Source organism: Sminthopsis crassicaudata, chromosome 3, assembly GCF_048593235.1.
Source record: "Sminthopsis crassicaudata isolate SCR6 chromosome 3, ASM4859323v1, whole genome shotgun sequence".
In the NCBI taxonomy this organism is placed as follows: domain Eukaryota; kingdom Metazoa; phylum Chordata; class Mammalia; order Dasyuromorphia; family Dasyuridae; genus Sminthopsis; species Sminthopsis crassicaudata.
This window is the reverse complement of record NC_133619.1, coordinates 470240692-470268321: the sequence shown is the minus strand read 5'-3', so window position 1 is coordinate 470268321 and position 27630 is coordinate 470240692. Positions and strand designations below refer to the sequence as shown.

General features: G+C 31.9%; 1 protein-coding gene across 1 annotated transcript in view; it reads left to right on the top strand.

Annotated features, from left to right (window-relative positions):
- The window catches only part of NBEA (neurobeachin), a 699286-nt gene that overhangs the window by 212290 nt on the left and 459366 nt on the right, over positions 1-27630 (top strand). Inside the window, 4 exon segments of the mRNA XM_074303499.1 lie at positions 788-918; positions 3485-3592; positions 9278-9446; positions 10860-10955. Of these exon segments, the coding sequence (XP_074159600.1) occupies positions 788-918; positions 3485-3592; positions 9278-9446; positions 10860-10955 (504 nt within the window).

The window sequence follows — 27630 nt, the reverse complement described above, 5'->3', positions numbered from 1 at the left end:
GAATATTCTTTAAAAAAAAAAAAATCCTGCTTTTCTCTCTTTGTTTTTTAGAAAAATAAGGCTATCTCTTCCAGCTTTTACGTTAAGGTTCTATGTAATTGTAAATTAATAAGAAAAAGAATAGGGATTTATTATCATACTTAATTTCAGTAAGGCATCATGCTAAGCACTTTACAAATATTATCTCATTTGATTCTGACAATCGTCCTAAAAGGGATGTGTTACTATACTTATTTACAGATAAGGAAATTGAGGCAGAAACTTTAAGTGATTCATACAGAATCATACGAGGTTAGTAAATATCTGAGACCAAATTGGAATTCTGACTTTTCTGACTCCCAAGCCCAATACCGTCCACCAACTTGAAATGTTTCTGAGAACTTGATTCTCTCTAGCTTTCATTCTTAGGACTTTAAGGAAGAATAGATAGGCAACTGTCCCTGATTGTATTGTGTGAGGTGGGAATAAGGCAATATTACCTTGAGGAATGATGTAGGGATTTGTGGAACTCTGTAAGTCCTACTTGCTCAATTTTACTTGAATATAAAATATTAGGCTCAGTGTCATTTTAATATTAAATGTTAAATTTATCTGATACTGGGAACAGATTTTTTTTAAAAGAAATTGGTAGTTTTGTAATTAAGATTAACATATATTATTGAGGTTGTCTGATTCCATTTAATATTACTGTTTTTAAGTCTAATCATTGATACCAATTAAGCAACTGTTATTCTTAATGTTAAAAGACTACAATGTATTTCCATTGATTTAATAATATTCATTTTAGTTTGCTGTGTTGCTGTGAGAAACTGCTTAGAATGTCGACAAAGGCAAAGAGAAAGGGTCAACAAATCTTCTCTTATCAGCAGTAAACCTCAAGAAGTTCCCCAAAATGTGACCATAGCTGCAACTTCAAAGGTAATTAAAATTGTATTTTCATAAATAGGTTGTATTTGTGATCTTTCTGAAAAGTGAACCAATGAAATGAGCAGAGAAAATCTGAAACATTGTTGAAACAATAATTACCGATAATTTTGCACTTCTTTTTCTTACATTTTTTCTCCTCCCTCTGAGTAATAAAATTTAAAAACATTTCATAGGTTATCCATCCCTGTTTCTGCCTGAAGAAGAATCTCTTTTGTAACATTTTGGACAAACCTCCAGTGAATGACCTTCAGTTTTGAGGTGGCTGTTAGATGTGAAGCTTCTCATTCCAATCTTTGTCAGTCTTATTTGTTAAGATATTTCTTTTACTGAGCTGAAATCCATTTTCCCGGAACTCTGATTTCTTTCCCCTTAACTTCTGTCTCTGCTACTATACTGCCAAAGAGAATAAAACTAATCCTTCTTTAATATGATAGCTAGATGCCAAAAAATGCTAGAAAGTTAGCATTTGCTTATTCAGCTTTTTTTTTTCCCTTTCAAATTACGCAATCCATGTTCTCCAGCAGATATTCATATCTCCAGTCCTCTCACTATCTCACTTGTCCTAATTTGTATACCATACAATTTGTAATCATTCTACAAAAATTTTATTGTAGACTGTCTAGTACATAGTACTACACTGGGGCAATCACTTTCTTCATGTCTGTATTATTTTGGTCTAAATTCTATGAAAATATTTTTAAAAGTTAATGCTCTTTTAAAAGTTAAAAGTTAATGCTCTTTGTTAACAGGGTAAGAATATGAGTCAGTAGTTGAATACCTTGAATGCTCCATCCTCAAGATAAAAGAACTATAGGATGGTCCATTATATACCAAAATATTTAAAAGCAGCACTTTTTGTGGTAACAAAAAACTGGAAATGAAATGGATGTCCAGCAATTAGGAAATACCTAAACAAATTGTCAGACATAAATGTTTTGGAATATTATGTTAGAAGAAATGACAAGGGTGATGAATACAAAAAAACTTGGAAAGACTTAATAAACTAATACAAAGTGAAGTAAGTGGAGTCAGAAAACAATATTCACAATGACTATTATAGTGCAAACAGAAGGAATAATAATTATTTTTAAAAATTGACACTAAATATTGTGAAATATAAAAATAAAAGTTTTGCACATTATATGAGCTTTTATAATTATGTTGATTAGTTTTGAAGATTTTTTCTTTTTTCTTAATTTTTTTTTTTTTTTATAAGAACTGGCTCTTGGAAGAAGAAAAATCCAGGGACAAATTTAGTGAGGCAAAACCAAAAGCTATCAGTCAGAAAACTTTCAAAAAAGAACGACAGGAAAGTTTTCTATTTTATCAAAAGAACATCTATAGAAGAAAGATAATGATGAGAATTTTGCAGTATTTGGGGAGACGACATGGAGTGTTTGTGATCTATAATAGTGGAAAGTACATACACATTGATGAAATCACAAATCCTAGAGGCTTACAATGAATAGAGTGGCAGGCCTAGAATCAGGAAGACTTGCCTCATTGAATTCAAATCTGATCTTAATATACTTAGTACCTGTGTACTGCTTGGCAGGTTATTTAACCCTTTTTGTCCAAGTTTTCTTTTCAGTAAAATGATCTGGAGAAAGAAATGACATACCATTCCATTATCCTTGCCAAAAAAATGTAAATGAGTCACAGAATTGAACATGACCGAAATGACTAGGCCATAACAATATTCAAATATATGAATATTAACATTGCTAATATGTAATTACCAAATCCCATTGAAAATTTTTGAGTCTAAGTCAGATTTGACTTACTTGAAACTTATAAATTATTACTAAGGAATTGCCTCAAGGACAACTAAGTGGCACAGTGGATAAAGCATTTGCTTTGGAAGGAAGAAGAATCATCTTCCTGAGTTCATATCTGGCTTTCAGACACTACCTGTGAGGCTCGGGATAAGTCACTTAACCCTGCTTACCTCAGTTCCTCATCTGTAAAAATGATGTAGAAAGTGAATTGACATATCACTTTAGTATCTTTGCCAAGAAAATCCCAAATAGGGTGACAAAGAATCAGGCATGACTGAAATCAATGAACAACAATAACAAAGGAAAGAACTAAATTTGGAGTCAAGCGTTTTGCTCCCAGCTCTGTTTTTTGTTATTTCACTTAACTTTCCTTGGTTAAGGTTTTCTCATCTATAAAAGTCTAAGGTTCCTTCTTTCTTCAGTGATATTTTTGTTGGCAAGGTATGGTTATCATCGGATTTGCCTAGATGTATTAAAACATTTTTCATTATTATAATTACTGCATAGCTAATTAAACAAGTAAACTTCATAGTCTTCTGCCTAACTTTTAAGGTCCTTCTACAACTTACTGCTCCCGTCTTTTTCTCCGTTTTCCTCATCTTCCTCAATCCAGGTCCAATACACTCTTTAACTATGCCATATTAACATGCTGTATAAGGTATTTAAAAATATACCTTTATAAGATTTTATAATGCAGATCTATAAATAATTCAACTCAATGTTTAGAATCTTATTTCCTCAAGTAAATGATCCTATTGGAATTCTTTTTATTGTTTTAGACTCCACTTGAAAGTGTTCCTGGTAATCTTTCTCCCATCAAAGATCCTGATAGACTTCTTCAGGATGTGGATATTAATCGTCTGCGTGCCGTTGTATTTCGTGATGTGGTGAGTCTTATTTTTTTTCTTTTATTGGAAAAAAAAAGTTTTCCACTTTGATGCTTTAGAAATTTATGATTTAATCTATGTGGGTGCTTCCTCCACTCTTCAAGATTAGGGAAAATGGATATTCCATTGTTGTCTCAAACTTGGCATATCTAGGATTTATTATCTGTTCCTTCAAATTGTCCATTCTTCCAGGCATCTCTATCACTGACACAACTATCTATTTATAGAGGCTGAAAATCTGAGTTATCCTCAATTTCTTAGTTTCGCCCACTGACCTGCTTTGGGGCCAAATTTTGTTATTTTTTTACCTTCACAATAATTCTTTCACATGTTCCCTTCTTTCTACTCATATAACAACAACTCAAATGAAATCCTTATAACCTCTCACTTGGATTATTGCAGTAGTCTTCCATGTTATCTCATTGCCTCCTGTTTCTTCCCACTATAATTCTTTCTACAGTCAGCTATGAATGATTTTCCTAAAATAAGGTCTAACCATATAATCTCCTACTTAGCAAACTCTACTGGCTTTTTATTACCATTTTGTCATTTAATTCTCTTTAAAACATGGCCTTTACCTTACTTTCAAGTATTCTTATGATTTATTCTCACATGCTCTGTAGTCTGGCAATGCTGACATACTTATTGTTCCTCATAATGACATTCCATCTGTCCATGCCATTGTATCGGTTGTTCCCCATGCTTTAGAAAAGCTATACATAAGAGATTCTTCTAGTATTTAACAGCAACTGATAATTTCTCATTCTATTATTGCATATAAGTCATAGGCTTGATGATAAAACAGTTATATAAATTCAGAACCATTTGACCAGCTAAACTCATAATTTAATGATTAATGGTCTTATGTCAAAGAACTATCTAGTGAAGTGGCCCAGGGATCTGGATCTGGGCAACCAAGAAGGTAAAATATCTTGAAATAATGCCTTTTGAAAGATCATTTAAAGTAAAGATGATGAAGGAGAAAATGTATGTGATATTTAAATATTTGTATGACAATTAAATATTTATGTAAAACATTATCATATGGGCAAGATACTAGAATTATGCTTCAACACAGAAAGCAGAACTAAAAACCATGAGTAGAAAGTTATAGGAAGATTAACTAGTTTACTTAGAAAATTCTTTCAAAAATTGGAGAAATAGGCTTTCTTACTAGGTAATGAGTTCTACCACCCTCTATCTCCCAACCCTCACTGGAGTTCCTCAAAAAGTGAATGACCACTTGCCAAGTAAATTATAAAGGTCATTATAGTTCATCCATGAGTTAGAGTAATGTTTTTTGAAATTTCTTCCAAATCTTGCTTAGATGTGATGATTTTGTAGCTTTCTTTGTTGGCACTGGAGGCAGGACTCTTGTTACATTACTGTTACTTGGTTCTGAGTCACAGTTCCAGGGGGAAGAGAGCAGCTGTTTTAAAGAATTGAAACAGTAATTATTATATTAATTTATTATAGAATCACAATCACAGATTAAATCCTACAAAGGCTCTTTAAGACTTAATCCTGTCTCACTTGAGAGATGAAAAAAGTGATACTTACAGGAATATATTACATTTATGGTAATAAGTGGCTATATTAAAGCTCAAAGTCAAAACTTGAATTCCATGTCTTTGTGAAGGTATAGGACTGTGGAGATACCAACTCTATATGAAGCTTAAGATTTTTTTCAAATTGGCAAGTTTGTTAAAAAAAAAATTAGGATCTCTACATTTTATTGGCCTTTTCAAAGATTACTGAGTAAGGAAATTTTCTGTGGATATAAATGAAAAAAACCTGTACCACACAAGAGGTCATTTATATATTTTGCTCATGTCAAACTTGCTCTTGACTTTCCTGTTATAGTAGTCATTTTTTCTTTTTTAAACATTAATTTTTTGTTTTAAGTTTCAAATTGTCTCCATTTCTCCAGCTTCTCCCCCATCCATTGAGAAAACAAGCAGTATGATACCCATTATACAGTTGCTTTATATGTACCATTTGTATAAAGTTCCTTAAATTTTCATTTAGATTTTTTTATTAAAGTACAAAAATCTCAATACATAATATAATTACATTTTAGAATGGATTTATCTATCTTTTACTTATTAGTTCTTCACTCTATTTGAAGCTATGTCATATTGGAATCATTGGATTGAGAGCTATTTTTCTTTGAAGTTTTTGATGTCTGTTTTGATTTTGTTGTTTTCTGAATTTGTTTTGGTTTTCCTTGTCACCATATTAACTTCTGTGTTCAGATTAAGATTTTTTTTTTTTGCTCATTTCCTAGCCTATTTCTTGACTTAACTTTATATTAATTTTGAGTTCTGTTCCTAGAGTAAAAGTACTAGTTCAAGCTTCAAGTTTTTTGGTATTGCTATTTTTCAGAAATAGTTTTGGGGAGTTCTTGAAGTTTTAGTATTTTCACAGTGGTAAGATCTAAGGAGAGTTGTGATCATTGCTCTTCGGGCTTGTGCGCTGTTCTGTGAGAGGTCATAAGCAATCTTCTCTATGTAGAACTGTGGCTCAGAGTCCTTGCTCCTCTCTTTCCCCTGGAACTGTGACTCAAAACCATGTAACAGTAATGTAACAAGAGTCGTGCACCCAGTACCAACAAAGAAAGAGTTTAATTCCTACCTGTAACCTGAGAAGTCCAGTATCTATTGTCCTTACTTAATTCTTTATCCCCAGAGCTTACAGTGCACTGCCCTCTACTCTTATCCCAGTAAGAAACCTTTTTCCCCTACCTACTAAGTTTTCTTGAGCAGGAAAATTTGTTTCACCTTATTCTTTTATTGGCTCTGCTGTTCTAGAATTTGTTTTGAGGCTTTTTTTTTTCTTTTTTCTTTTTTAAGCTGGTTGGAGAGGAATTTGGGAGAACCCAAGCTAATCCCTGCCTTTACACTACCATCTTTGCTTCACTTCCTGGAAATCATAATTCTTTGAGCGTGATTTGAGGATTAACTGAATAGTTATATATGTATGGATGTTGAAATTTTTAATAGTTTCAAAATAAAGTAGAGCTTTATAAAAAAATCAATTTTATTATTACACATTCTAATTTTTCTCCAACTCAAAGAAATAAAAATAATATTTGATTCTTGTTTTATTTTTCCCTAATTTATAACTAATTTTTAAAAATCATATAAATCTTAACTCGAGATATTTGAAGTCACCTTGCCCCCTTTTCTACCCAGAATCAAAATCAGTTCTTGATGGATCAGTTTGATCACTTAACTGTGCCAGAAGACTTTTGTAATTTACATTGTGTGTCTCATTTGGAATAGTTCTTAATATTAGATTTTTTAAAACAAATATAATTTGCAGTAAAATCTACCTCAAAGATTTATAAGTTGGACCTCTGAAGCTACAGAGAACAAGTTTAGTTCCTCTTTCATGGCACATCAATTCCCTTGAGATAGTTTTAACAAAATTCTTTGCAAAGTACTATATAAAGATAAGCTATCTATTAGTATTATCAACCATTAACATTTTTTAAAAAATGAACATGACTGTGACTTTTGCCCTGTTTCCTCCTTCCCTTCACCGAAGGACTTTTTTAGGTAAAAACATCAGCTCAGATGTTGTCCTTGGTTCTTTATATTCTCTGGATTCCCCCCAATTTGTTCTGTTAAACTATGGGTGTCACTTTAGGTTGAACACAACTCTATTACATTCTATCTCAATGCTGAAGAGTTTATTGATAAGAGGGGAGAGAGTGGTACATATTTGCTTTGGGGCTATTATTTCACACTAGTATTTGGAATTCAAAATTGGTTGAAATTCACAATGTAGGTTTTCATAAGAGCATTTTTAAAGCTGAAATACAATCCGGCATTTGTTTAGGTTTTTTTTTTTTTTTTTTAATTCAAGTATAGACGTTACCTTGATGATTTATTAGTAGTTTCATATATTTCCAGTCAGCCTTTTAAAATCTTGATTTTCTAAAGAATATATGATCTATTTTCCCTTAACTTTAAATAGTCAGGGATGTTGTGAATTTGAATGAGATAATATTGTGAAGTGCTTTGTAAACCTTAAAACAGATGTTATCTTCTTTTCCTCCTTCTCTTTACCTTCTCTTGCTCCTCCTACTGTATTGATTATTAACTTATTGATGAAAATGTTTAATGGGAAAAGAGCAAGACTAGAATTCTGTGGCTCAAGAAGAGAACTTTCCAGATTCCTAACATAAGGATTTCTAATACTGCCATAACTAAAAGTAACAGTGAATTTAGGTTCATATATTTTAAGAGCTATATTAGACATAAAGAAACATTACTCACTAGATTCAGAGCCAAGAATGAGCATCCACCTCCAAAGTTATTTAACTTCTGAACCTTAATTTCCTTATTAGTAATGTTGAAATAATATTTTTCCATAGTTACTGAGGCTTAAAGGAGATAATATATTTAAATGTGCTTTGCAAAGTTTAAAGGCCAGATAAATATCAGTTACTATAATTATTGTTTATTATTTTATGTTTTGCTTTATTTTCACTGGGGCTCAGGTAGCAACATTTATTATTTTTGTTGTTAGTTTTTCTGATCTTTTTGATTCTCTTAAAAATAATCAAGGACAAATTGGTAGAATATCAATTTACTCTTTTATACCTAATGTTCTCTGGAATGTTGCACAAATGAATAAAATTATTCCTTCTTGTAATTGAATAAACATGAGGGGAAGTCATATTGATGATAATGATTTTGGTGATGATGATAATAATGGATATATTACATAAATAAATGATGATGGAGTACTCTGATTGTAGAAAGCAACTGAATCTAATACTATCTAGGAACTTAGATTTTTTTTTTTAAAGGTAATTTTATTCAACAGAGTGAGCCTTTCAGCATTGTAGTCAAATGACCTCTTAGATTTAGTTTTCTTCTGAGTCACTTACTGTTAGGTTCTTACTAAGTGCTAAGTCAGTACTTAACAATTCTCTAGTTCCCCCTTTACTGAGAGTTTTGCTTGTGAATTCCTGGGGAGGAGCTTGCATGCTTAGGAGGAGCAAGTTCATTGGTTGAAGTAATTCTTCCCAGAAGCCCTTGCATTTCTCACACCCATTCTCTGGGAGGATAAAAGAGGGCAGCTCTGAAGGGAAAGAGAGTTTTGTCTGGACAAGACTTGAGGCTGCTCTCTGCAGGAAGGGAAGTCGGCTCTCTACAGGAAGAAGAATCTGTCCAAGAGATTTGAGTTGACACAGCAGATCTCCTCCCAGAGAGTGATCAGTAGCTTCTAGAGACAACAGCACGTTGCAACTTATTAATTGTCCAACCTTGGACAAGTTAATTAAACTTTCAGCTCTTCTGTTTTTTCGTCTGTAAAGTGAGACAATTGGACCAAATGATCTCTAATCCACACAAATATCATGAAAAGCATGAAAGGAAATCCTTAAAGAAGGATAGTTAAGTCTAAAGTAATATAGTTGAGAGTAGTGGATATAGTATGAAAAAACATGAATGAGAAGATGGCACAGGAGAAAGAACATTTAATTCCTTGCTATATTTATTTGAAGAGAACATATTTAGGTAAAAAAGCTCTTTATATTTTCATGCTAAAGTGATAAATCACACCAAAGCATATTGTGTATTGTTATTTGCTTTTTTCATAAATTTTCCTTATCTGGAAACATCCTAGGAATATGTAAACTTTTATTGATATCTCTCTTTTCCTTTCACATAGGATGATAGCAAACAGGCTCAATTTTTAGCTTTGGCTGTTGTTTACTTCATTTCTGTTCTGATGGTCTCCAAATATCGTGACATACTAGAACCCCAACGGGAGACTGCACGATCTGGAAGCCAGGCAGGTAGAAACATGAGGCAAGAAATAAATTCGCCAACAAGCACAGGTACTTTTTCTTCTTACTTGATTTTTTTATTATATTTCATTTAACCTTTTAGATATTAAAAATGTATAAAATTGATGTTTCTAGCTGCTTTGAATTTTTTTTGGATAGATATGCATAAAGCTGAAGAAAGAACATGGCGACTAATTACATGAAATTTACTCTTTTCTCATCATTGCTTTTATATAAATATTGTATTTGTTATATATTAATAAAATTTTTTTATTACTATTTGTCAATCTATATATTATTTTCCTACATTTTAAGTGTTTTTATAAAAAATTTACATATAAGAAGGAGAATCTCTTGTTGAGTTAAGGCAGAATCTAGAATAAGCCAAGATGTAAATCTTATCAGAACAACTACATTTTTGGGGGGATAAGGGGACATTATTTGCTTGCTGTATCAATATCCAAATATTCAATCTGAATTCATTATTATAGAAACACATGTTCTTAAGTTGATTTGGCCAACAATGAAAAAATTTTTAAAAAACTAATACTGAAAACATTGTTCCTTTTCCTGAGTCTTTTTACATTTTTTCTAGTTTTCTATTTGCATAATAGAAAGATCCATTAAAATAAAATATTAAATTATGTGTTGCCTTTATTGGCCTTATTTTCTTCTCTTTGGTTGCTATAAACAAATGATAGAAACTTTCAAAGTTGTTGTAATGTTTTCTGACAGTTGGTATCCCAGCCCTCAGTGGTGCTGTCTTTCAGCTGCATTGTTCCTCGGGAGTTTTAGATTAATACAATTTCTAGTGTTAGTTTCCTAATTCAGTGGCCATTCCTTCTTGGATTGGTTTGTGATTTATGTTTTCTTTAAAAAAAAAAAAAAAGCTATATAACAAATAAATGGACTTTTAAAAGTGAGTAGAAATCAGTGGTCAAATCTCTGCATGGTGTTCTTCATGAACTATCATTTCTTTTGGAGTGGTGTTGGATTTTTGTTTTTGTTTTTCTGAATTATTAACATTACTGCTTTATCTATAATGGCATGTTGATATTTCATCTTTAATTTTTATCATCATCAACATGGCATAAAATCCTGATGTCTTTCAATTAAAGAATGTTAGTTTGTTTTTCTTTTTTTTTTTAAATAGCCATTTCATTTCATGTTCAATGTATTCATGATGCTGGAATGGGAAAGTCTCATTATAATGAATCTGCTCTATTCTAATATGCTTGTATATTTGTCTTTTCTATTCTGTGTTTATAAAAGTATACTTTTTGATGTTGTTTCCTATCTCTTAGTACATAACCTGTTTTTTTTTTCCTTCAGAGAGGCATTCTTTGTTGATAGTGTCATATTTGCATGTTATAATGAGATAGGATTTTCGTCATGGATCCATAAGAGACCAGGCCACAGGCTGTTACAAGCTGGCTCACATTTGATTCATGATTTTCTTCACAGTTGTGGTCATACCATCTATCCCTCATCCAAGTTTGAACCATGGATTCCTTGCCAAGTTAATTCCTGAGCAGAGCTTTGCCCACTCATTTTACAAAGGTAATATTGATATCTCCTGACCCATTTCAGTATTCTTATTTAACAAATTATAGTTCAAAAATGATCATGAGTAATATTTTTTTTTAAAAATATGCCTGAGGTTCCATGAAGATCTGTTAGTCTCTTGACATATAATATCTGTGTCTCAAGAGATTATGGCTTCTATTTATGTTCATTATGGTCTTTTCAATAGCATTAAGAATTATGTTTCTATATTTATGTGTAAAGTAAATTAAAATACATATTACATAATGAATACATTATTGCTAATAATTTTTGTATTTATGTAAAACTGTAACAACCAACTAATTTCACATGTAAGATGATTTGTTTTATCTTAGTTCCTTCAGTATTTTTAATTTTTGCTAATAATTTTTAGTTGAAGATATTTTGAAGAAATTTCACAAACAAAAATAATCACAGTTTTCATTTTCAATGAAAGAAAAATGCTGGCATGTGAATGTTTAAATAATTATAGTATTGACTTTTGTATGTAATAACCTAAAATATTTATTTTCATTTGTTAACAAATAATTTTGCTTTCCTAAACATTTGCATACATTCTTGGAATATTCACAAAACAATCCGCCAGAGTTACACATTTACATATATAAGGTCATTTTACTGGTTCAGTGCATTAGTTAGTGCAACATGTGGCTCCTTAGAAAAGATAAATTGCTAGCTACTACTAGGATGCAGCAAGGACTGTTATTTGTCTATGAATGCTTTACTCAATCACGTCAAGTTAGACTTACCAGTTTCTTTTGGAAATTCAAAAGTAGTCTTAGTTTTCCATCAGCACAAAAAGTGTAATTGTCAAGACTGGCTTGTTATTTTAGTGATGAGAACACATTTTGTCTATTTAATATAAACATAAAATATTATTCTGCTGTCATATTTTGTATAGATCATATATTCAGTTGAAAAAGTGTAATTTTTTAAAGCAGATTTTGGCTTAAAATTTTACATGATTTTTTTTTTTTCTTTCTAAATGCATGTATGTAGTTTAAAGGTTTCATTTTAGGATTTTTAAATGAGTTTTAATTGTGACATAATTAAAATATGTAATCTTTTATTAAAACAGTATCAAATCCCAAACCCTTAAATTTTTAATTGAATTTTTTTTGTTGTATTTGTAAATCCAAGAAGTCAGAAAAAGATACTGAGAAAAACACTCACAAAAGGTGAATAGAAGAAACAAAAGGGAAATTCATAGATTGTAATTATTGAACTTAAAACATTGTAGTTACTCAAGCTATCGATATGATTTTAATTTTTTCTGTATTTGGAAGGAGATAATTTTTCAACTAAATAAAAGGAAAAAAAGTAACTTTTGAAGTTAAAAGATTCCTATGAGATTCTAAAGGTTTTATATTTATGTTCAATAAAATTCACTTTAAAATTTAAATTTAAAATTAGCAGTAGCTACTTGAAAGAGCAACTAAAGGGCACAGTGGGTAGAGTGCCAAGTCTAATAATGTCAAGAAAACTCATTGTATCATCTTCGAGAGTTTAAACAGGGTTCATATATTTTCTAGCTGTGTGACTTTGGAAAAGTCACATAACCCTGTTTTCTATAAAATGAACTGGAAAAGGAAAAGGTAAACTTCTCTAGCATCTTTGCCCAGAAAACCCAAATAGAGTTTGAAGTCAAACATGACTATAAAATGGCTGAAACAACAAGCAACAAAAATAGCTACCTAAAAAGCAATATGGAGTAGTAGTCTCAAGGCATAGAAAAACATCAATTCCAATCTCATTTCTTAATTTAGGGTTTATGAGTGAAAATGAGCAAAATAATTATTAAAAATAAGGAAAAATATACTCTTTCATATTTTGAAGGATCATGAGATCACATTTATGACAACCTGACCCAAATAAAAATCTATCACATTCCCATTTGTCATTATCTAGTTTCTGCTCGAAATCCACTCTACTTTTGGATAACTTGATTTCTTCGTCTCTGCTTGAATAGAGCTGAAATATGCTTTCTTTACAGTTTTCCCTCTGATGACAAGTTAAATATATTCATAAAAACACTAATCAATCCTTTATCTTTCTCCTTGTCAAATAAACTTTTCTTCTGTGAAATCTAGTTCATACCTTTCATCATCCTAATGCACATCTCAGTGTTCCTTCTCTTTTATTACTATTCATATAATGTGGTATCAAGTACTGCTTGAAAAATATAATCCTAGCATGACAGAGTACAGCAGGATTTAATTTTTTTTCTGGATAATAGGTTGATATCAACATAGGCCATAATTATATTAACCTGTTAATTCACACTTTACCTATTTTCTAGCCATACTTCCCCTTCTCCTACTTATACAATTTTTGTTTCTTAATCTTATATCTCCCATAAATTTATTTTAAAACTTTCTATTTATTATGAGCTTAAAATCATTGAGTAAAAACAATTCAACATAAAAAGAAACACCAAAAAACCTTATTTGTGAAACCATATTTTTTTTTAAGTACAGAATAAAGTTTAACCTGATTAGTAACAAAATTATCCTATTTGTTAGTGTAACCTTCTGAAATTTTTTAATGTTTTATTAATGCTCTCTTGATTTGTATTACAGTTGCTACTGTAATATCATTACTGTCATAAGAATGTTGTACTTTTTTTGGGGGGGGGTGCATTTTTTGTCATGCATCCCTTCCTTTTTTTGATTCTTTGCAGGGGATATAACTGATCTTGGTTTATGAGTCAAATGATTTGTATGATTTAGTTAGTTTAGAGTAGAAGTTGTTGTTTGACCCATTCATTTTTTTTAGAATTAGATTATTTAATTTCTAATTCATTTTTAGTCTATCTTTCCTTGGCTCTTTATTGAATATATTTTTAATTGCCCTGCGATCTGAAAAGGAAGAATTTGCTATTTCTGCTGTTCTGCATGTTATTGTGAAGTTTTTATGCTGAAAATGGTCCATTTTTTAATAGGTATTATTCTAGGATCCTATTAACCTTTTGAGTTTGTTTTTTGTTTTTGGTTTTTTGTGATTAGATTTGTGTGATTTTGAGAGGAGAAGGTTGAGGTCCCCACTAATAATAGTTTTGTTGTGTATTTCTTCCTATAACTGACTTAGATTCTTCTCTAGGACTTTGTATGCTTTACTACTGGTGCATATACAATTAATATTGGTCTACTTTGTTGTTTATGGTACCCTTTTCTTCCATATCACTTTTAATTAGATCTATTGTTACCTTTGTTTCATCTGAGGTCAGAATTGCTACCCCTGTTTGTTTTTTACTTCAGCTTAAGCATAATAAATTCTGTTTCAGTCTTTTATCTTTACTCTTTATGTGTCTCTCCTGTCAAATGTGTTTCTTGTAAACAGCATATTGTAGGATTCTGTTTTTCAATCCACTCTGTTATTCCCTTCCATTTTATGGGAGAGTTCATCCTGTTCACATTCACAGTTATGATTACCAGTTCTGTATTTCTCTCCTATTTTCTCCCTTGTATGTCCATTTTTCTCCCTTTTTACCTTGTTCTTAGTGTTTTTTTTTAACCCACCCACCCATAACTTTATTTTTTAACACCTTTTCCCCTTCTCTTTGTAGTATTTTTTTTTTGTCTATCCCACATTACTTTATTGTATGTCAATCCTTTCCCCCATTTCTTACCTTTTCCCTTGAGTTTCTACCTTCCCTTCTATCCTACCTCTCCCTTTCCTTTCCTCTTTCTCCTCCTACTTCTTTATAGGGTTAGATAAATTTCTATGCTAATTAAGTGGTAAAGTTATTCCCTCTTAGAACCAAAACTGATGAGATTAAACTTCAGGCAATGCTCATCCCTTTCCTTTCTTTTTCTCCATTGTAATAGGTCTTTTATATCTCTTCATATGAATTAATTGTTCCATTATACCTTCCCTTTCCTCCTTTTCCACCCTAGATGTCTTTTTTCTTTGATGTCATCACGTCAGAATCCATTTACAACTATACCCTCAGTCCATGTGATGTCTGCCCCAATAACAGATACAATTCTTAAGAGTTACAGATATTGTTTTCCCATTTAGGGATATAAGCAGTTTAACCTTTAAATAATATATATTTTCTCTCTTTATTTTTCTGTGCTTCTCTTGAGTCTTGTGTTTGTAGATTAAATTTCTGTTTAGTTCTGATTTTTTTCAGTAGATATCTCCTACTCCATTGAAGATCCATCACCTCCCCTAAAAGATGATGCTGAGTCTCACTGGATAGTTAATTCTTGGTTGTCACCCTAGATTGTTTGCTTTCTGGAGTATGGTGTTCCAGGCCATCCAATCAGTTCCTGGATAATCTTGAATTATGCTCCTTGATATTTGAATTATTTTTGTCTGACAGATTGCAGTATTTTTTTTTTTTTCTTTGAGATTGTTGTTCTGGAGTTTCACAACAATGTTCCTTGGGGTTCTCTCCTTGTGGGATTTCTGTCCAAAGGTCATCGATGGAATTTTTTCAATGAGTATTTCCCTCTATTTCTAGAATATCAGACAATTTTCCTTGATGTTCTCTTGAAGAATGTTATCTTTGGTCTCATGGAGAGCAATAACAATAATGTTTAAATTGTCTCTTCTGGATTTATTTTCCAGGTTGGCTGTTTTTCTAATGAGATGTTTCACATTTTCTTGCATTTTTACATTCTTTTTAATTTGACTGATTCTTCATGTCTCCTAGAGTCATTAGCTTCCATTTGCCCTAGTCTAGGTTTTTTTTCTTTTTTAATTTTTAAAGCTTTATATTTTCAACACAAATGTGCAGGTAATTTTTCAACATTGACCCTTGCATAGCCTTGTTTCAGATTTTCCCTTTCTTCACCCCAACTCCTCTCCTATTTGGCAAGCAATGCAATATATGTTATACACGTTAAAATATATGTTAAATTCAATATGTGTAAACATATTTATACAATTCTCTTGCTGCACAAGAAAAATTAGATCAAAAAAGAAAGTAAATGAATAAGAAAATAATATGTAAGCGAACAGCACCAAAAAAGTAAGAATGTCGTGTTGTGATCCAATTTCTACAGTCCTCTCTCTGGGTGTAGATAGCTCTCTTTGTCACAAGATCATTGGAACTGGCATAAGTCATCTCATTGTTGGGAAAAAAATTCATATTCATCAAAATTGATTGTTGTATAATATTGATGTTGCTGTGTGCAGTGGTCTCCTGGTTCTGTTTATTTCACTTAGCTTCAGTTCATGTAAGTCTCTCCAGGTCTCTCTAAAATCATCCTCATGATCGTTTCTTATAAAACAATAATATCCCATAACTTTCACATACCATAACTTAATCAGCCATTCTCCAACTGATGGTCATCCACTCAGTTTACAGTTTCTTGCTACTATAAAAAGGGCTGCCACAAGCAGTTTTGCACTTATGGGTCTCTTTTCTTCCTTTTAAGATTTCTTTGGGATATAGGCCCAATAGAAACAGTGCTGAATCAAAGGCTTTTTGAACATAGTTCCATATTGCTCTCCAGAATGGCTGGTTCCATTCCCTGTTCTAGTTTTTAATTCGTACTTTTCTTCAGTTAGCTTTTGTATCTCTTTTCTCATTTAGTTAATCCTACTTTTGAAGTTGTTTTCTTTACTTCATTTTTTTCTGCATTTGGCCAATTGTATTTTTTAGGAAATTACCTTCCTTTTCTAAGCTCTTGATTCTCTCTTGCATACTTCTCATTTGTGTTCTCATTTTTTTTTTCTTTTATTGTTTTTATTTTCCTTTTAAAGTCTTTTATGAGCACTTCTAAGAAGCCTCTTTAGGCTTAAGACCAATTCATATCACTCCTTGAGATTTCTTCTGTGGATAGTTTGTCTTCATCTGAGTTGGTATTTTGGTTTTCCCTGTTACCATAGTAGCTTTCTATGGTCTAGGTTCTTTGCTGTTTCTTGCTCATTTCCTTTTCTTTTCTTTTGGTATTTCCTCTCTTTTTTTGTACTTTTATGGTTGGGTTCTGTTCTTGGGATAAAAGGGGCATAGTCCCAAGCTTCCTTTGTGCATCTCTGAATATTGACTTTGAGCATGGGGCCCTTTGTTTTCACAGGAGGAGCTTTTTCTGATCTTTGCAGGAAGAATAGAGAAGATGAAAGTGATGGAAGGGAATCATGAAAAAATGAACAACTTAGTAAAGGAGGCACAAAAAAAAAGAGAGAGAGAGAAGACAATACACCTTAAAATCTAGACTAGGACAAGTGGCAAAAATGTCACAAAAGTCCACTGAAGAGAACTGGACACATAGAAAAAGAGGTACAAAAATTCACTGGGGAGAACTCTTTAGAAAGTAAGATTGAGGGGCACCTAGATGGTACTACACTAGATGGTGTAGTGTATAGAGTATCAGCCTTGAAGTCAGGCGGACTTGAGTTCAAATGTGGCCTCAGACACTTAACACTTCCTAGCTGTGTGACCCTGAGCAATTTACTTAACCCCAATTGCCTCAGCAAAAAAAAAAAAAAAAAGAAAGAAAAGAAAAGAAAGTTTGGCCAAGTGGAAAAGGAGGTACAAAAAGCCCACTGAAAATAATAATTTATTAAAAGTTAGAATTGGGCAAATAGAAGCTAATGATTCCATAAGACATTAAGAAATGGTAAAAAAAACAAAATAAAAAGAATGGAAAAAAAAAAAAAGAAAATGTGAACTATCTAATTGGAAAAACAAGTGACAGGAAAAGCTGTAGGAGAGATAGTTATTAGAGAAATGTGAGAAGCGTGGTTAAAAAAAAGATTAGATATTATACTTAAAGATATTATCAAGGAAAATTGAAAGAATCTTCCAGTCACCTTTCTCTTTTTCTTTTTTTTTTTTTTGGGCTGAGGCAATTGGGATTAAATGACTTGCCCAGGGCCACACAGCTAGGAAGTGTTAAGTGTCTGAGACCAGATTTGAACTCGGGTCCTCCTGAATTTAGGGCTGGTGCTCTATCCACTGCACCACCTAGCTGCCTCCCAGTCACCTTTTGAAACATATCTCAATATGAGTATTCCTGGAAATATTGTTGCCAAATTCCAGAGCTCCTAGGCAAGGAGGAGATATTGCAAATAGAAAGAAACAATTCAAATATCATTCAGCCACAGTTAGGATAGTACAAGGGAAAAGGATTGGATTTCTTGGAAATCCTACCTATTCTGGTAAACATAGGACTTAGCATTGCAATTAAGAATCACCACCTACCCAGCAAAATTGAGTATAATTTTTACAGTGAAAAATTGTATGAATAATGAAATGGAGCACTTTCAAACATTCTTGATGAAAAAAATTTTCAAATACTAGATTCAAGAGAAGCACATAAAAGTAATCAGAAAAGAGAAATTATACAATAAGGTTAAACTTTTTATATTTCAATATGATACAATGATATTTGTAACTCCTAAGAACTTTCTCAATATCAAGACATTTAGGAACATACATAGAGGGTACAGGTATAAGTTAATTATGATTGGATAATATTTTTTAAAAATATTAATTCGGAGAAAAGAAGGATGCCCTTAGGGAAAGGGAAAAAGCAGAGGTAGAGTTGGGTAAATTATTACAAAGAGGCACAAAAGTGTTTTTACAATGGAGGGGAAGATAGAAGCAGTAGGTGAGGAAGTGCCTGAACCTTAGCTCCAAATTGGAGTTGGCTTCAAAAGGAATAGCATACATATTCAAGTGGATATAAAAATATATCTTACCATATAGGAAAGTAGAAGAGTTAGTAAATAAAAGGAGGAGGCTAATGGATGGGACTACAGTTTGGGGGAGGCAATAATCAAAAGGAAAACACATCTAAGGATAGACAGTCTGAACAGAGGAGTGAAGGAAAGAAGGAGATATATAGAGAGAATAATATGTAGGGAACTACACAGTAACTATAGGCATAAAAAATGTTTATAACAAGTTTGTCCACTAAAGCAGTTATTTCTCAAATATGTAGAGAATCTAGTCAAAGTTTTAACAATCAGAGTCATTCTTCAAATGATAAATGGTCAAAAGATATAAATTGGCAGTTTTCAGATGAAGTGATAAAAGTACTTTAGCAAAATGCAAATTAAAACAACTCTTAGGTACTATTTCCACCTAGAAGATTGGCTAATATGACAGAACAGGAAAAGGACAAACATGAGAATTAATGTGGAAAAATTGGAATAGTAGTGTGTTGTTGATGGAGTGAGTTTAGGATCAAAATGGAGAGCAATTTGGAACTATACCCAAAGGGCCATAAAAGTATATACCCTTTGACCCAGTAATACCACTAGGTCTGTACTTGAAGACATTTAAAAGATAAAAAAAATGAAGAGGACCTATATGTACAAAAATATTATAGCAGCTTCAATTTATGCTAATAAAGAACTGAAAATTTAGAGGATTAATTTGGTCATCCTGATACCAGGGCTGGTGCTCTATTCACTGAACCATCTAGCTGTTCCATGTCCATTAATTGGGGAATGACTGAACAAGTTGTGTTGTATGATAGTGATAGAATACTATTATTATAGCATAAAAAATGATGAGCAGGATATTCTCCAAAAAACTCAGAAAGATTTACATGAACTGATTCAAAGTGAAATGAGTCAAGCCAGAATGTTTTACATAGCAAAATCAGTATTATAGAACTACCAACTGTGAATGACTTAGCTATTTTCAGCTAATATAATGATCTAAAACTATTTCAAAAGACTTAATGATAAAAAATTCTGTCCATCACCAAAGAACTAATGGAGGTCTATTGCAGATAGAAGCAGTTTTTTTCTTAGCCTTTTTCTTTTTTCTTTTTTTTGCCTTGTGAGTTTTCTTTTGCAACAATATGGAAATATGTTTGCATGAATGCACATATATAAACTATAAAATATTGTTTGTCTAATCAATAATGGACTAGTGGAAAGAAGGAAGAAGTTTGAACTCAAAATTGTCAAAACATGTTTAAAATTATTTTTACATGAATTAGGAAAAAAATGAAATAAGCCTCATAACCCTTTTTTGTAGTAGCAAAGTATTGGGAACAAAGTAGATGTCATTTGATTAGGGATGACTAACACAAGTAGAAGTACATGAATGTAGTATATTATTGCATTATAAAAAAAACAATGAATATGATGACTACAGGGAAGTATAGTAAACCTTTTACGAAGTGATTCAAAATAAAGTAGGCAGATATATAGGAAGACAGTGAGTCATACAGGATCACAGATCCAGGAACTCAAGTTCTTTTGGATAACATGCAAACTACTATGTGCATACAGGATACAAGTAATTTCAGAAGTATATCACTAACAATAAAGGTGCAAGAGGATGGATCAGGAAAGGCTCCTTTAAAAAGATACAATTTGTGCTGAGTATTGACAAAAGCCAGGAAACCCAGAAGATAAGAAGGGACAAAAACTGAACCAGATAATTTATATTTCGTTTTAGAGGTGATAGGTGGTCACTAAAGTTTATTGAATTGGGAATTAACAGAGTAGGGAGTTACTGAAGATTCTGGACTATCAAAGTCATACCCTTGTTCTATCAGAAGAATATTTTACCTGTAATGTGGGTGATAGATTGAAAAGGGAAGAGATTTGAAGGAGGCATCTACTTATGAGTTTCTTGTGATAATATGGGCAAAAGATAATGAAAATAGTTCCTTTCCAAAGAATGAAATTAAGAGAGAAGTTTTTTTCTTTAGTTTTTCCCCCCTTTTATGTATGTATTTATTTATTGAAAGATAAGAAAAATTTCAGAATAGAAAAAAGAAAAGGAAAATAAAAAACATTTTCATTTTGCAGCAGAACACGTGGAAGGATTCAAAATATATAACAATAAATTTCTATTTTAAGAAACTATATATAGTTATAGAAGAAATTATATTCATGAGTGTCCATCTTTTCTTTGCTTCCTTGGTAGGTTATTTTTTTTTGTTTGTTTGTTTTCTGTTGCACACTTATACTTTATTTTTTTTTCCCTCTTTCATCCTCCCTTTTTTCTTTATTTAACATTTTTATTGTCCCCAATTACCTGTAAAATAATTTTTATGTTTGTTTTTCAAACTTTGATTTCCAGATTTTCTTCCTATCTTTCCATTCCCCCCACTCATTCAGAAAGCACACATGAAGTTATGCAAAACATTTCCATAGTCATGTTGTGAAAGAAAATAATATATCTCTTTCCCTCCACTAAAAACGGTCAAGAAAAATAAAGTTTTTTAAAAAGTGTGCTTCAATCTGTTTTCAATTCTTTCTCTAGATATGGATAGTTTTTATAAGTCCTTCACAGTATTCTTGGATCATTGTAGTGTTGAGAATAGCAAAGTCGAACATAGCTGTTATCCTACAACATTGCTATTACTTTGTATACAGTACATTTCACTTTGTTTGAATTCATGGAGAATTTCCAAGTTTTTCTGAGAGCATCCTGCTCATCATTTACTAAAGGAATTGTATTCCATCATAGTCACATATCACAGTTTTCTCCTCATGTAATTTCATAGAAACTCCCTTTTCGGCAGACTTCATTCATATATTAACATCACCATCTAGTGGCCTTTCATGATATTGTCACTAAATCAAACCATATTATCAACAGCTATTTAATTATTGATCGCCTATTATATGTAAACCAAATTACATGTTGTGGAAGATAGAAAGAAACAAGAATATTCATTGTCCTGAGAAAGTTTAAAGTCATTTGAGAGATCAGATGATTTTAACCCATCAGATGATATCCATACATTCATAAAACTTTTTACCCAGAGCACATACCTCCCACAAAGTACTCTGGTTCTGAACTGACAAGGACTCAGGGCCCATGCTGAAGAAGAAGGTAAGAGGTGGGTCAGTCTTTTAACTGCTTCTCTAGTTCACTCGTTCAACTATGGAATAACTTATAAGAAATCTCAAAAACATTTTAGGTTTGATTTGTATTTGTGGTCACCTTTTAAAAGATGTATTGTGGTGCTTTATATAAAAAGTGCTCATTTTTCTTTTATATCAGGTTTGTTTTTCTAACACTGAAAAAAACAAAAACACAAAAGACTCATAAGCATGTTTGTATTTACAAATACAGAAACATAAAACAGCAGTCTACCACATGCATCATATATTCCCTAAAGGTAAAGACAACTTCTGAGTATTGCTAAAATAGATAGTTCACTTTCTTCTCAGATCACATTGTCTGATTAGCTTACAAGATCTGGTTCTCCTGGCCAGACATAGCTTGGCTCATTTTTCATAATATAAAATTAGCAAAGATTTATAAAAATATTGTATATGAACTTAAAACCATGAATATCTTTCAATAAATATTTATTTAAATAATAAACTTAAATAAAGCATTTAAAATAAAAAAATTTTATGGCCTCCTTCAGGACTTTTTGCACAATTTGAAAAAAAATACAGTAATCAAAACTGTAGAATGTCAACAAATTGGATTTTATTTTAAAGACATATTTGATGCCCATCATTTGGGGAATGGCTGAATAATCGTAGAATATAATTACAATGGAATAGTATTGTATATAAAAGAAATGATGAGCAAGCACATGCTTTCTGAAAATTCTAAATTTAAATGAAGCAAGCAAGGCCATAGGATAATTTGATTATTGTTAGTGGCTAAAGCCTTTGAGATGTGTACTTCCTTAGGGAAAGAAGAACTTGTTAAAGGCTTCAGGCATGTAATTTATGGCATGCAACTGATGTTGGAGACACTGATTTTGTCACTGGATGATTGTTGTCAGCATTTATACTGCCTTGCCTGCCTGCTTTCACAAGACAGTACTTCCATGATCACTTCCTTCTCTATGGGAATATTAAACACAACCATTGATATTAGCTTATTCTGAATGGGCTATATAACAAACTATAGAGAACTTAACATAAACTTTAGAGAACTTAACCTACAAGGAAGTGAATATAGAAACCTGAAGGAACACAGAGATTACATCAATTCATCAATACATTGTTAGAAATTTTTTTTTTTTTGTCTTCTTTTTTTCCTCCTCCTCCCTTTTCCTTTTTCCTTCTTTTCCTTACTTTATAGATGAGGAATTATAAGGCAGATAGGTTAAATGACTTATTTAGTGTGACACATTTGGGAAGTATTTGAAGTTGAATTTGAATTGTGGGGTTTCCTGACTCCAGATTTAGCATGCTATCCACTGTACCACCTAATTTCCTCTAAACCTTCATCACCTTTATCTGGAGCTACTCTCACCCTTGATCTTAACCTAAACTTTGACCTTAGATCAGATCCCATTATCTGCCTGCTCTCATTTCACTACAGGAATTCATGAAAAACATCCAAACTTAAAATAGTCTTACATCATTGGGCTTTTACTGGTGTTTCCTATCTCTTCCTATTAGCTAGGTGGCAATCTATATACTAGCTGCCTGAATTTTACTGAATCAGACATTTAATTAACTTTGGACAGACCACTTAGTCTTTCTCAGCTTCCATTTTCTTCTGCATAAAATGGATGCATGATATTAGCATCTACCTCATAAGATTGTTTTGAGGATTAAAAACTATATAAACTTCTATTCAAGCTTCAAGTACCATAATCATCATCATGATAATCTCTATCTACTGCTTACCTTCCTCACTCTACAATAACTGTTTCTTAGATCCTTTAATACTACCTTAGAGTGCTTAGCCACAAGATTTATTGAAAAGAATGAGGTCATCAGGTTATATTTACCTTAATTTTCCTTTTGTAAAGTACTAAACCTTTGCTTTTCTTCTTCCATTCATTTCTCTTTCCCTTCAGTCCAAAGGATGAGATGCCATACTTTCTTGTCAAATCTCTCCCGTTAGCAAGATGGAGTGGAAAAATTACAGGATTTGGAATCAAAAATCTTGGGTTCTAGTCCATATTCTCTGATTTATAAAAGCTATGGTCTTAAGCAAATCTTTTAATCTCTTTGAACTTGTTTTATTATTTGTTAAATGAGTATCATTCTTACCATACTCTTCATTTGCACTCCCTTTCCTTTCCTTCTCTTTTCCTTCTAACAACTCTACATAAATATCATGGGTTTTTATTATCACCTTCTGTTTCCTATGGGCTATTGCCCCATAGTTCTCTTTCTAATAACTTTCTTTCCTGGTCCCTTCTTGTTTACAAACCTGATCAGACCTTTTTTCCCCCTAAAATAAATAAATGAGTGAATGAATGAATGAATAGATAAATAAACTCATTACTTTCTTCTAATCTCATTGCTTTCTCAAACTCTCTTTCTTACCTTTTAAAAGAATACTATATGCTAGGGCAGCCAGATAGCACAGTGAATAAAGTCCTGAAGTCAGGAGGACTTGAGTTCAAATCTAGCCACAGACACTTAATACTTCCTAGCTATGTGAACCTGAGCAAGTCACTTAACCCCAGTTGCCTCAGGGGGAAAAAAAAGTGGTAATATGCTCATTGCCTTTACTTCTTTGTTGATTTTTCAATCTTTTGTAGTCTGGATTTTCTTTTTGGAATATATTTGAATGAAACTAGTATCTGATAAGGTAACTAAATCATGTCCTAAATCCCAAATCTAATGACTAATTCTTAGCCTTAATTCTCTGTTTTTATGCCTTGTTATACACTGTTAATTACCAACTCCTTCATAATTCTCCACTCTTGGATTCTTCTACTTTATTTCTTTCTTCAATTTCTTTCTGTCTTTTTCACTATCACTCATTCAGTCCTGTTTAGTCTTATTGTTTTTTTGTTTTGTTGTTTTTTTTTTTAATGGGGAAGTGTTCTAATATTCTATCTTTTCTCCCACAATATTCCCTCCCTTTTGGTAACCTTTTTCCACTACTGTAATTTTAATTATCACCTGCATGTAGGTGATTTTCAAATCATCCCTGCATTCAGCCTTTCCTTGGAAGCTAGTCTCACATCTTCATTGGTCTGCTGGATGTCTCAAACTGAATGTGCTGTTCAAACTTTAAACTTGAACAATTATCTACATTTTGTCCACTCTTCTAACTTCCCTATTTCTATTCATGCCAATACCATTTTAGTCAACATGCCTTTGGTCTTTAGAGTCATCTCTATCAATTTCCTCTTCCTTATTCCTTAAGCAATTAGTTGTCTGATCTCATTCAGTTGTCTTTGACAATATTCTCACATCTGTCCCTTCCTTTTCATTTTTCCTTGCCTCTATCTTACCTAAATAACTGCTTTCTAATTGGTCTCCTTATTCCTACTCTTTTCCATTCCATCATTTTTACTCTTAAAAGTATCTTGCTAGGGGCAGCTAGGTGGCGCAGTGGATAGAGCACCAGCCCTGAATTCAGGAGGACCCGAGTTCAAATCTGGTCTCAGACACTTAACACTTCCTAGCTGTGTGACCCTGGGCAAGTCACTTAATCCCAACCTGGGGGGGAAGGGGGAGGGAAGTATCTTACTAAATTTAAGGGTAATCTCAGTTCTACTCTGCAAAAATTTAAGAACCCCCCCCCCTCCAAAGCCTGATAATGTAAGAGACTTCCTGTTGTCTACTTAGCCTGTTGCTTTTCATAATAGCCATTGCTTACTATTATCTGAATCATCTGCTTTTCCAAATTTACATTGATATTTTTCTCCATATGCTTCAGTCAAAATAACTTTTTCGTGATGTAATTTTGCCTCCATGCACTTTTTATGTTGTTGCGAATATATCAGAATGATTTTCCATCTCTTTCCTTTGCACAGTAGGGGGGAAAATAAATAAATGAATGAATGAATGAATGAATGAATAAATAAATAAATTAATTAATTAATAAGTCTTCCTATGAGTTCCCACTTAGAAATATCTTTGGTAGAGTATTCCTTGATTCTACCCATCTTGAAATAACCTTTCCCTTCTTGATTTTCTTATGTTGCTATGAATTATCTATGTCATAATAACCCATCACCTAATTAATATCATAGCTATTAGTTTCTTTTACTTCTTATTAAGTTTCAGCTATGTGGCTTTAAAAACTAAATTATTTTTAAAACTTTCTCAATTTCTAATACACTGATATTTCACATAACAAATCTTTAATAAAATACTTATCTAATTGAGTTGAATTTCCACTTATCAAAATGCTGGAAATCTTTCAAAATATTCTTCAGTTTCTCTCTCTTTCAAAGAAACAATTTTTTCCAAACTTCTCAGACCAGGAACAATCCCTGCACTGATATTAATTTCTTTGCCTCCAAGAACTTCTCAAATTCTTTATTATTCTCTAGAGTTTTGTTTAAAGCTTAGATTTGAAGCTCCTTGAAAATAGAAACTAACTTTTATATTGGTCAGTGTGTGTGAACATATTGACTCGTGTTTCTTTTCTGTGATTAATAGCCTGTAATAAGAATGCAAGGTGAGTTGGGGCTGGAAAGAATTGTTAAACCCCAAAAGTAATCAGGATTCCATTAAAAAAAAAAAGTTATATTACCATTAAAAATTTATTCCAGGGTATTAGAATAATTGTTTAAAGTTGCAAATAATGCCCACTATGTAGGTATGATAATTCTCCTTCAGCTGAGATGCATTGAGCAAGTCACTATTTGAAATCTTCCTCTCCTTTTGTTTTGAATATTGAAAATTAGTGACTAGAAGGCTTGTGTGCATGTGTGCATGCATTTGTAGTGAGAACCTCAATTTATCCTAGGAACTAAGTGAAATTGCTTTAAAATGATAATTGTCTTTATAATGTCTTTTCCCTTAGATATAAATACAAGATGTACATAACACTCAAAATTTAAATTTGTGGAGGCTTTGGTTACATAAAAGATTTGCTGTGTTTAAAGAATTTTTGTTTGGCATGAGGCATTAATGTTGCCTGATTGTTTTTCTCTTTGTGTCAGTAGCTATGTTTTGTTTTTTGTTTTGTTTTTTTTTGTTTTTTGTTTTTTTTTATGATTTCCAGCTAGGTGAGAAAATGAAGTCTAAAATTTTGGTATAAAGTCGCATTTGCCCTTTACCACATTTGCTAGTTTGAGGCAAAAGAGAAGTCAGCCAACAAGCATTTGCTAAACTTAATAGGTTTGGGTTGTAATAGGGGGTACAACAGAGGCAAAAATGTAGTTCCTTCAAGAAGCTTACATTATAATGGAGGAAAAATTAGTGCAATTCAATCTCTGAGAAATTCTTTAGTATTGAGTGAAAAAGTCTAAGATTAAACTAGAATTTCTTTTTTTTCCTTTATATGTTCTTGAATTTTCATTTTACTGTTTTTTACAGTATGTAACTACTACTTTAAATTATTAATCATTATTTTTGTGTGTGTGTATTTTCCATGTAGGTACAAAAATATCCAGAGGAATTTTTTTTGGGGGGGGGGCATTTTTACTCACATTTTCAAAGTTTGGACTTCCTAGAAAAGTTGATTTGAAATCCCAAGTATAGAAATGGAGCTAATACTTCAGTGATAATTCCTTCTTTTATTTTGTCTTTCTTAGGTATTTTTTTTTTACCTTTGTGAATTTATTTTAAAAATTAAATTGAGTTAAATCTTTAAAAATATATATATATATCTTAAAGAACAGCAAGAATAATTTTCAAAGTTGCCTGATTTTTATTTCTTATTATTCCTTGTGAAGGCATTTTGGAAAACACCTAGTTGAGTAACTTAATAGGTAATAAATAGTGAAAAACACTAAATAAATCACAGTAAAACAAAATATTTTTAGGAAGAAATGTGACAGATTAGGTCACTATGTAGACACCATGTCATTTACTGAATTTAAGCTCATATTTTCCCCTAAAAGTAATA